The following is a 12,236-nucleotide window of genomic DNA, read 5'->3' as shown; positions in this document are numbered from 1 at the left end:
AGATTTTCTGGTTGATAATACTAGCAAAGCAAAGCTGATTTAAAGAACTCGCTTTTCAAACAGCTAGGACTTTAAAGAACAAGCCACATGCTTATGGGGACTGCTCTTGCCTGGGAAGTCAAACTCATTGCTGTTGTTTGGGATTATTTTACTTCCCTTTAATTATTCTCTGAGGCCCAAGCACATTCCTGTCCACTGGCTTGGCTCTAAACCTCAGGGTGTCCTATAGTGTTTTCAGATACCTGGCACATGGGTGACACCCTCTGATCAGTCACCAACTGACTCAGCAGGAGTTATCTTTACACTTTGTTTTTCCTGGCTTAAGTAGAGAGATATGGGTATAACCTATGGATATGCAAGAAAATCCATTTAAATGTAATAATTTATCTAATTTTTAAAACCATTTCTCTTTTTATGCCATCAAGAACATTTTTTTTTGCTTACCACTTCCCAAAATTACCTGTTTGGAACCCAAAAGTTGAAATAGCTCCAATATTGATCCTAGCAAAATGCATTTTAAAATACATTAAAAATACGTTTGAATGATAAGAGGGATTCTTGGATTACCCTATGCCTTTGAAAGAGAATCTGAATCACAATTCACCTACATGTGTACCTGTCCAAACATCACCTGTGCTGGTCAAAAATTGTGCCCCCCCCCCCACACAAATGAAAGCCTATTTGATTTTATATTTGACCATATCTGCCATGGTCATATTGTTCATTTACTAGATGGATTTTCTGAGCCAGTGATTTTTTTCCCCATGCCCAGTCTATTCTGACTCTCTTCCCCAACTTATGTTTCTGAAGCAAGAAAGGAGGACAAGAGTTCAAGCCTGAGATAGAAGTGTGCTCAGAGTGTTAGGGTTGGGGATGCCCTGTGTTCTGAGTTATGCAGTCAGATTGGAGGGAATTGTCTCTATGGCATGCAGCCTCAGACTCCTCTCTCTCAGTCTGTGTGACCCCCCTGTCAACAGAGGATTTCTCAGGATCAGAAGTGTGAACTTGCCTAGAAGTGCGGTGATGCCTGCCCACTGGTATTGGCATGTTCACACCATTACTCACTCTCATGGAGCTCAGTGACCCAGAACCCAAGGGAAGTGACATTTAGTTCCCGTGTGAGTATGGACTCTGTTCTGTGGCAAATGTCATTTAAATGAGAAGGTTGGTCTCTCCTCTGGGCCCAGTGACAATGAACATCAGCTCAATATGTCAGGAGTGATACTGGTGAAGATGTAACCCAAACCATTATGTTCCTTATGTATAGAATTGGACCAGAAGGGAAGTGCCTCTGATCCCGTGGCAGATCTGTCCCTTCTTCCAGGGGGCCATCCTTTCCTTCCTTTGTTCCACACATGCACCCTGGGCCTTCTTGCATACCCTGCACTCTGTCTGGCCCTGGCCAAGCATCAGTGAATGGGACCCACTCTGCCTCCAGGAAGCTTGCAGTTTGGCAACAAATGCTGAGCCACAGGCAAACAAGGCAAGGTAAATCAGGGGCACTGTGAGCACCTAATCAGCTTTGAGAAACTCAGAGGAACTTCTAGGAGGACATCCGCCTCCAAATGTGAGGGGGAAATAGGAACTATGAGCTCAGCGTATTGCTTTCATGAGTAGTTATGGTGCATTGTACTCAGAAGTATGATGAATCTACCTGTCCTTTCATAGACCTACAGGTCTTTGCATTTAAAAATGACCCTAAGGCTCCCTCCTTTGAGATACCAAGATGCCATGGCTTCTCTTATCAATCGCGGTAGCTGAACTTTCCCCCCCCAGGGGTAGAGACATTGAGGGACTGGTCTAGGTGACCAGTGGTAAGAAGCACCCAGCTCCCAGCCAGAGAGCCCTTTCCTGAGGCTGCAGGTACATTGGGATGTTTGGAAGGTTGCCACATGGATGGCTGATTCTATGCTGGAGTGCCTTTAGGAACTGACCCAGAAAACCTACCCTCACTTGGGCAAGGACATGAGGGAATTCACAAAACCCTGCATTATTCATTAACAAGACTGTGGGCAATGTCTTGGGACCAGTAAGGATGGCCATGACTTTATAAATTCAGTTACTTAGTTAAGAGCTGGTAAAGCTTTTGCAGACAAATTGAACCCACAAGTGACTCTCTAGAACAAATCGTTGTGTTGTAGAAATCCGGAGGGCATCAAGAATTAAGTTATATTACTTGTTTTGAAGAAGTATAGACAGTGTTTGTTAGAACATTTGTTCCAGAAATTTAAAAAGGATTAACCTCATTAAAATACCTCTCAAGCAGATTGAGTATTTTGAATTCTTGAGATAGAGTAAGCAAAAGCAACAATAGGATGCCGAAAATAATATCATTAGAGCATTGTTCTTCCTGCTATTATTAAACAACCACTAAAAAATGTTGACTGTAGAACAATACAAAAGACATATTCCTACCATTCTTAGGCGTACAATGAAAGAGGATATAAACCAGGACACGTTTCAATGGTTAATTTCTTTTGAGGCATTGAACGCTGTAAGAATTACTTGGGGTTAATATTTTTATAGTCTGGTACATGGTGAACTGGTTGCATCCTGTGTTTCCCTCTATTGTTCTCCTGGTCTTAATCCAGTGACATGTGTCTCTCCTAGCTTTCCTTCTGTTTCTCCCTTCTTGCTCTGCCCAGATCCTTCGTGCGGGTATGCTGTGGGGTCCTGCCAGTGGGCTCCTCTCTCCTTCTCTAGCTGAGGAGATCTGCTCTCATGATTCCTTATTCCATGAAGGGGGTTCCAGACCTTTTTCTTGAACTCCAGCCTAGGATCTTCAACATTCCCATGGGACATGTCACCTTGGCTTTGGTCTCAGACTTAGCAAATGTGTTCCAAACTGAACTTAATTTCTTACCCATACTGACTGCCCATCCCCACTCCTGCCGTTTGGTCGTCGACACCCCAGTATCTCCTGACACCCAGCTTAGACATGGTGGCTTTACCTCAGGGCTCCACTCTGTCTCTTTTTAACCGCTGTGTCACTCGGTCACCAAGGCTGCCATGTCTTTCTGTGCGCTTCTCAGCGTCCCCACCTGCTTTCTCCTCCCAAGGCTATGGCCCCCTTTCGGGTCTATTCACCTTCGGCTTGGGTTTTGCCACAAAACCCTCCTGGCTCCCATGCTTCCTCCAGCCTCAGGCTCCCTCCAGCCAGTTCCTCGTGTTGTCCTGCGGCTGGTGGTCTTCGGGGGTCCCACTGATGGTCACGGGCAGCCTCTGACGGTGGCTGCATACCGTCTAACCAAAGCTCTCCTTTGTGGTGGGCTGGGTTTTGTTTGTCTTTTCCTGCTTGATTTTCTATAGAGCAGTTTCAGGTTGAGAGGAAGGTGCCAAGATTTGCCCATATCCCCCCTTTGCTGATGCAAACACTGCCTCCCCTTCTATTGATGTTGCCCACCAGAGCGGGACATTTATCACCAAATGGATGACCTACGATGACACATCAGCATCACCCAGAGTCTGTAGTTTACATGAGGGTGACTCCTGGTGTTGTGCATTCCCTGGGTGTGGACAGAGGTGCAGTGACACGCCACCATCCCTGTGGCGTTACACAGAGTATCTTCACTGCCCCCAGAACCCCCTGTGCTCTTCCTGGTCACCCCTCCCCATCTTGCTGGCAACCCCTCATCTACTCTGATCTCTTCTGAAGTGTCATAGAGTTGGAATCATGTGGGATGTGGCCTTCTCACAGTGGCTTCTTTTACGGAGTAATGTTCCTTTCAGGTTCTAGTGTGTCTTTTCGTGACTTCATAACTACTGTCTCGTTAGCACTAAGTAATGTTGCACTTGCTGGATGGACTGCGGTTTATTTGTCCATGCACCTGCTGAGGGGCATCTTAGCTGCTTCCAGGTTCTGGCAATTATGAATAAAGCTACTGCAGAATTTCAGGTGGACATAAGTGCTCGACTCCTGTGGGTAATACCTGCTTGACTGCTGGTCAGTACGGCAAGAGTATGTTTAGTCTTGTGAGTGACTGCCAGGCTGTACCCCAAAGTGGCCGCACTGTTTGCATTCCCACCAGCAGTGAGGGAGAGTTCCTTTCCCCATCCTCACCAGCATTGGCTGTGGGCAGTGTTGGGTTGGGGCCACCCTCCATAGTAGTGCTATCTCTGTGCTGCTTTAATTTGGACTTTGTTTGCATGCCTTCATGACCTGGATCCGTGGAGTTTATCTGGCCCGATTCTTCATCACTCCCCAACCCATAAGCTGGATGATTGTCATGAAGGACCAATCTTTGTGTTCCATGGGATGATGTCATCTCTTTGAGCCTCGGGTCCCTAACCAGTCATACAATGTCTGTGAAAACCTTCACCTTCCTCTGTGCGGTCCTGCGCCCGAAGCCGAAGCAGGTTCAGCACTTAAGTGATGTTGGTTGTTATCACTGCCAAGTGGCTGGGACCTCATTGTCTTATGTCTGAGGCTTCCGAGACACCACGGGACAGAGCTTCTTTCTAAAATTCCCCACTGTGTGGAGGAGCACTTGACTCATGGAGGGAGATCACTAATGACTAGTAATTGGTGCTAGTGTTTCTGGCGAGCGTTCACTCACCAGCCCTGCAAGAGCCCCAGTGCGATTGTGTGCTGGCTCACGTGAGTGCTGTGCCGTCCCCGTGGCAGTGTTAGGAACAGAAAGAGAATTAGTGCCAAATGAAGGTGTTTCCTCTTCGTTTGGAATTTGGAGTAGTTATTGCACGACAGACTAAACATGACTTGGAAATATACACAGTGCTGAATTCTTTATGTAAATAGTTTATCCCGTGGTTTAGTAATATTCCTAGCTTTCCTATTTTTAATGTTTAATCCGCACACTATAAGAGCATTTTAGTCATCTGAGTTTTAAGGCTTGCTAGATTTGTGGTAAAAGAAAAGATAAAGATAAATGCAAAGTGCCCGATCAGATACGAAAGGGATATTTCCCATACCGCGAGGCTTTTGCAAATATGTTGGTTTTATCTCTTGCTGATAAAGGACAATTCTTCAATCTCTTCATCTTTTACTGCTCTTAGAATCAATACTTAGTTCAGAGCTTTGGAATTACTATTGTTCGTTCCCGAATAAATACCTATGTGTACTGTAGGTATTTCTTTCGTGCTCAGATAACAGCAAGAGATACTGCCTGTGAACTGGATGAAGTCAATACGATGTCAGTAGCTCTGTTCTCATCTTACCAAATATACTGACCACAGGAAAAGCCATTTGCACATGCTCTCAGAGAGGGGTTAGCTATTTAAATAATGTTTTCCAGCTCAGCGCAATATTTGGAGGCACAGTATTCCTGTATTTGACATTTCGTGAAAATTGTTAGAATTTTATTGAGTTTCTGCTTTAGAAAAATAAACATATTCCTTCATCATGAACAAAACTCAGGGATTTCTGGTTGTAACTCTCAGTGTCTCCAGAGCTGCTTGCTCAAGTTTTTCACAGCAGCCACTCACACCTGGAGATGAAGGAGGTTCAGAGCCGCTGGAGTAGTGAGTAGTGGTGTGTCTTCACTTTGGAGAAGTGAACATTCCTAATGTGTGGCATAGCATGGGGGGCATTCTGCAGGCCTCAGAATGTTACAAATAAACCCAAGGATAACTCTTTTGTTATTATTTCTTTGTTTCTATTAAAAAAATATTAATGTATATTTTAATCAGTGGAACATTGACTTACATCTCTAACAATTTTTTATAAAGTAAATTTCATATTTTTGTAATATGAAGAAAACAATCACAGTTTATTCTAAAACCCCATAATTATCCTTTTATGTAACTAGTCAGCAATTTTGAGCACAGGAGTACTTATTTCTATATCATCCAATTGCATCAGCTTTAAAATGTCATTTTAAAATGTAAGTACCCCTTTTCCTAATTAGCTTTAACTTTCAAGTTGCATTTTAGAATTTTTTTTAGAGAATATAGTAACATTTTAAAAGCTTGGATAAAAGCTTGAGTGAAGGTGTATCACTGTCTTTTTTACCTATAACATGCAAGGTTTTAGTAGGAAAAGAAAAGGTCACAGAACCTTAAATTTGGCTCATTTTTTTTGGTAATGTCCATTTGGAAAATACTTTATATCTTAAATAGAAGTAATTGTATATTAAGAGGTCAGCTGACTTCCAAGGACTCTAAACTTAGCCACGCAAAAGAAATGTCTAAGTCTGTAGGAGGCTTGGCCAGAGGGATACACATTCACACAACTTTTTGGAAAGAATCTGGAGAGAAGCTCTGGATGGGGTTGCAGGCACTGTCGTTGAACACAAGGGTGCCGGTTTGCATCTCTTGCTGTGCCTCTTCTGAAGCTGTGTGACCCTGCGCCAGTGACCTCCCTCTCTTCACTCACATTTCATCATCTGTGCAGTGGGGATAGCAGTAGTGTCTTGCTTGGGGGGACACATGTGAAGATTACACGAGTTAATGTTTAGAAAGCATTTATGCAGTGACAGGCACTCTTCTCTTGGTTAAATTAAAAACGAATTCTGAGGAATAAGTAGCAAAGTAGCTCTATCATCAAGGAAGGCTGTTGGGGCTGGAGACCACAGAAGGTCACCTCTCCCAGTAGTCCTGGCTCTTGAGCCCACAGCATAATCTCCTGGAGGAATTGGAGAAGCAGAGATGCCAGGCCCCCCTCCTAGAGTTTCTGAAGCAGTGGGTGCGGTGTGCACCTGAGAACTGCATTTCTAACAGGAGATGCGGCCGCGGCTACTCTGGAGACCTTAGGTTTTGTCTGTTCTCTTCTTACAGGGGCAGCTGCTTGATGCAGGTGAGCGGTAATCCTGCTGTTCTGGGACATTGGTTTGCCTTCCAAGAGAAGCTGAACCATTGGGCACCTGGGTGGCTTAGTGGGTTAAGCGTCTCCTTCGGTTCAGATCATGATCTCAGAGTCATGGGACAGAGCCCCATGTTGGGCTCTCTACTCTGCGGGGAGTCTGCTTCTCTGTCTCCCTCCCCTTCCCACCCCCACCCATGCCCTATCTTTCTTTCTCTCTCAAAAATAAATAAATAAATATCTTTAGAATCTGAACCATTGTATTAAAAATGACTCTTACAATTCTCCTTTTCTTTTCATATTGGTTTTTGTTGCCACTGGTGATCTCAGTTCTAGCCCTGCGGTGCCACCTGGAGGGGGGGAAGCAGGAAGAAGGTTCTAGAAGCATGTATGTGGAGTGTCAGGATGCTTGAGAATTCATTTGCAGAGGGTTTGGCTGGTGGGAATTGGGGGCAGCTGGTGCCTACAGAAGATGCTGGTCCCTTCTGGTCCTCTTCTCCTCAGGGCATGGGACATGAGTTTTCCCATGATTATCCATGTTAAGTCAGAGCTTTTGCCATCCTTATGGCTCTGTTCATGCCCGTACGCCTGCTGAGAATGTGCACAGGTGGTTTGCTTAGGGGCTGGCCAGCCAGAACGCAGGCAAGTGGTGGGACTGGCCCCCCAGTGTGTGACCGCCATGTCTTGTAGCACCCATGCCACCACCCAGGGGGGCCTCTGCTGCTTGGCCTCCCCATGAGGCATTTCTGTTCTATATCTTATTATGGCTAAAACTATTTCCTGGATCTTAAAGACCTTTTGGGGTTAGTGGTTTAAAATAACTCCTAAATTTTGGTCAGGAAATGGCCTATAAAATTAAGATAAACTTGCCAAAGCAGGATGATGGGATAAATACTACAATGTGGATAATTGAGCCTCTCGGTCGGGTGTATTTTGGATAAGAATGCAAACCTGGTCCAGGCATAGTTCTGTTCACTGATGAACTAGGTAGTACATACTATTTATTATAGAGGGTGTGTAGCAGGCTGTGTTCTTGGCTCAACCCTTATCCATACCTTATCTTTCACACACATTTTTGCCTTGGAAACATGACACAACAACAGATGCTTTTTATCAGTTCCTTAAAGCAGCTCCAAACAAATAGCTTTGGGTACCTCAGTAATAATTAGATTTTGTTTTTCCAAATACTGTAAATAATAAGATTGTATTTCTTTATTCTGGAATTTGGGCTTTTAAAACTTAAAAAAAATTTACAATTAGCCATTTATTATTATTCCTTCTTGACCCTAGACATCTTTTTGTCTTCTGTGGAGTTACCATGCATGAGTATATTATAGAGACACATGTTTTTCTTTTGCCTGGATAATTCATTTAAAACACACAGAACTTCGGGCATTGTTTTAGGCTAGAAGGCAGATTTGTAATCAAAGCCCCCTGCCTTTTACATCAATGAAAGTAAATAAGGCTGAGAATTCACTTAAGCACATATCATAGGGCAATCTTTTTTTTAAGATTTATTCACGTATTCATGGGAGACACAGAGAGAGATAGGCAGAGACTACAGAGGGAGAAGCAGACTCCCCACAGGAGCCCGATGTGGGACTCGATCCCAGGACCTTGGGATCATGACCTGAGCCGAAGGTAGACATTCAACCACTGAGCTGCCCAGGTGCCAGCCTAGCACAAATTAATAGGTTCATAACTCAGAATCTTGCTTTTGGCATTCAAAATCTGTTCAATAAATGTGCGTTGAGTCTCACTTGAGGTCAGAAAATATGCCAGCAGCTAGAATTTTTCTTATGCTTTGTATTTTGATATATGCCCAAGGTAAGAATAATTTTAATAATGGCATGAGAGGTGTTACACTGAAAAATTTAAACCTTCACTGTTTTCCTTTTTTCCTCCAGAATTTTCACTTAGGTTCTGAAACTCTAGAAAGATCACCAGAGTGAAAGATGATGTGGGGCCAGACCACACGGGTTTAAATTCTTGGTTCACCAATAATGAGCTGCTTGACTGTGGGCAGCCTGCTCAGTCTCCCTGTGTGCTGGTTTTCTCATCTGAAAGTAGGAGCGATGCTACTATACTCCTTTACAGTGTTGTTGTGGTGATAGGACTCACTTGATAACATGTTTGAAGCACATAAATGAAGGACTGCCCTATCATGAGTCCTGGACACATTAGCTCTTATTGGTTTCATTATTATATGATATTCACCTGTAACTAAAACTGTGCAGGCTGAAAAAATATCTTTCTTTGACCTCTACATCATTCTTTAAAATTCTTGGATAATATATAGATACTAGGATTATATTGATATTCACATACATGCTTTAATTAAGTTTTTATTGCCTAATTGGAAGGGGATAGTTCTGCACCTAGAGCATTCCAAGGTGGAAAACTGGACGTTGAAGACAAAACTAACACGATGAGCACATTGAGATGAAATGCATTGTCCTGATTTCATGTTAGGAAGTGACCACATTCATACAATTTCAAATTCTCACGAGATGCCCTGACTTGGTCTTTGAGGGCCACTCTGAAGAGGGTGTCTTCCCTAGGTTTCTTCCTAGGCATGGCTAGTGTGAAGTGAGCATGGTTGGACAGAATGTTCTGCAAAGGTGGGAGCCACTTTCCAGAACTTTCTCCCTGACCTTGTTCAAATGAGAAAGGGCATCTTTTCCTTAGCCTGAGAAATGGAGGGTTCTCAGAGCTTTGTTTCCTCAACTTCCCAAATACATGTGGGCTCTCAGAGTCTGATCATTGACTCTGGTAATTATCATATCCACTGAGTCCAGAGTTGATGGATTTCCCTAAAGACAACAACCCTATCTTTTAGTGATAAATTCTTCTGGAATGAGCCAGTCATGGAGCTCGGTGAGCCATTTTGGCCAAAGAGTAGATGTGGAGACAGATCCAAGTGGTGGCCCACTCACTGCTAAGATCTCATGATCACCAGGTTCGATCTTGCATGGAGGGGCTGCGTTTCTCTCTGCCTTGGGCCTGATGTTTTCTGTGAGAGACAGTGTCCATGGGGCACCAGAGGTGGGTCTTCCAGCCACATAAACATCTGCTGCTGAGATCCATTTGAGAATTCACCTTAGGTCAGGGTCAGGAAGCCACAGAGTGGGAGAACATATGAAGAAAATCCAAACATGCTGACAGATTGAGCATGTTTATCCATTAAAAAGCCTAAAAATGAGAGAGCCCCATATATCTTGATAGAGAGTTTTTCTGCAGAGGTCTGTACATGTCTTAGGGAAATGACTCTTGTTTGTACGGTCTCCATTAATGATCATTTATAGGATGTTAAGGCTTTTGTGTATTAAGTACTTTAATGAATATGTATGCACATATGTATATATATATGTTGGTATAAACATGCATGCACGTATCATACATATGCAAAACTTGAATATGTTATATATATATAGACATAATTAATGATACTTGGTCATTCATTCATGCATCATTCATACAGTAAGTATTTTACCCTCACTATGTGCTAGATGTTAGCCTAGGCTGGAGAACAAAACAGACAAGAATTGCTGCCCTCAAAGATTGTTTATGGAATCAATACAATCAGATAATTTTGACCTTGCATCGTGCTGAACTAGAAAATATTTTAAAAGATGCCCCTCTTTGCTCTTTTAGGAATGCCTCAGCTTCAGAAATTCAACTTTGTTAAAAGAGCTATAAATATAAGAAAGAGAACCAAGGTCCTTCGTAGGAAGTATTATCTGCTTTGTATCTCTAATAGACCTTCAGGTTTGTTCCGTTTATTTAGAAAAGAAGAATTTAAAAATATCTCTAAAGTAGGGAATGAGTTAGCCTGGTTCTCCTCTCGCTCTGGGAGTTGTGCAAAGCTAGCCAGGGGGGAATGCTTTGCATTTAGAGAGGACAGAGGCAGCAAATGTGGAAATACCAGATGTAAGAATGAGAACTTCAGACAGCAGATATGTTTCTGCAGTGTTCACTCCAGGCGTTTTGATGAGAATGGCATATGTCACAACGGCGATGATGCAAGGATATTGTCCTTTGCCTTAAAATTGTATTGGCCTGTGGCCAAGTCAGCAGCAACCTATGTGAAGAGGTTTGATGCAAACAGAAGGAGGGATGCTTTCATAATTCACAGGGACACACCCCAAGGACCTCTAGTTCCAAAAGACACAGCAGTTATACCCTCTCCCATCCCCCACAGCAAGCCACTTGGGGCAGGCTGCTGCAAAGTGCAGGACCGCCAAGAAACGAAGAGCTGGTGTTCTCCGCCCAACACATCCTTGGACTTGGAGTTCACATTACAGTTGGCACTTGAGCTCTTTTCTGGGATTTATGCTGCTTGGCAAAATTGAAATCCTGCTCTAAGGACCAAGGTTTACAAGGTTTCCTGGGCAAAACCAATCGAATGTGTGCTTTAGGGATAAGTGAATCAGAAACACAGAGACTGTCTCTGTAAAAATATCGAGTAGCTTAAGAAAAGAAAATGGATATCAGAATTCTTGGCAAAAGATGTTGGCAAACTGTCCCTGGCAATTGGTAGTACCCGTCCCATATTATCTTGCAACTGGGAAGTGCTATTAACGCAGGGGAAAGATGTAATATAAAAATCAGTGATGAAATGTGTGATGTCGCAGAGCTCTTTTGGGGAGAAATCATTACAGAAAAGATCCTAAATAAGCTTAATTCCTTAATTGGCAATTCTCAAAGTGAAGTAAACCAGTGCACTTGCAGGCATGCAGTATGGCACTGCAGGCGTGCAGTATGGCACTGGGTGGTGAGTGTCACAGCGAGTCACCAGACCTGGGCTCTACACCTGTCTGCTTGGTCCCCTTGTGTGTGACCCGGGCTGGATGAAGCATTCGTGTAGGGCACTCTTGAATGGAATCCAGCGTTTAGCACCAGTGGAAGGAAAGTGACCACAAATACTTTTAGGAATAGCCCTGGGGAAGAGGTCTAGATGGGGAGTGAGACTTGTAGCACCAGAGATTTCTTTTCTCATGATTGCAGAGTCTGCCTGTGCCTATGAGCTGTGTTGTCTTTGGTTTCTACCTGAGATTGCCCAGCTGTTACCTCTGCATACTCGTAACAGCCCTAGACAGTTGTGCCTCTCCTAATCCTCCACATGGAAGTACCTGTCTTTGATGGCCTGTTGATCCTACCTGCCTCCCTACCAGAAACCACACCAAGCTCCTGTCTGTTCTGTACCAGGGCCAGGCGGTGGGACTGTTGCAGCGGGAGGTGTGGAGCCCTAGCGAGAGAACCACACAGAGGTCTTCCTGATGTTTGATCTCTCTCTCTCTCTTTTTAGTTAAAATAAATGAAGGATAAAATGTGGCTTGGGATACCCCTCTCCAAATTAGAGTCCCTGGAAAGATTAGATTCAAGAAATAGCAATCTAGAAGCCATTTTGTCATACATGTTTCAGAACAACATGTGATGCATCTCAAACTCATGCAACTATGTATATCAGTTATATATC

At 43.6% G+C, this 12,236-nt stretch overlaps 1 protein-coding gene across 4 annotated transcripts in view; it reads left to right on the top strand.

Moving 5' to 3' along the window:
• Positions 1-12,236, top strand: part of COL4A1 (collagen type IV alpha 1 chain) — a 138,453-nt gene that overhangs the window by 1,678 nt on the left and 124,539 nt on the right. The window contains exon 1 of one of the 4 annotated variants that reach the window (XM_026008864.2): positions 6,501-6,751. The exons of the other annotated variants lie outside the window; for them this stretch is intronic. Within the exon in view, the coding sequence (XP_025864649.1) occupies positions 6,746-6,751 (6 nt within the window). The 5' untranslated portion in view covers positions 6,501-6,745. Of the gene's footprint in view, positions 1-6,500; positions 6,752-12,236 lie in introns of those variants that run through there. 4 annotated transcript variants of the gene reach the window in all.

Source organism: Vulpes vulpes, chromosome 6, assembly GCF_048418805.1.
Source record: "Vulpes vulpes isolate BD-2025 chromosome 6, VulVul3, whole genome shotgun sequence".
In the NCBI taxonomy this organism is placed as follows: Eukaryota; Metazoa; Chordata; class Mammalia; order Carnivora; family Canidae; genus Vulpes; species Vulpes vulpes.
This window is presented reverse-complemented; position numbering and strand designations above follow the sequence as displayed.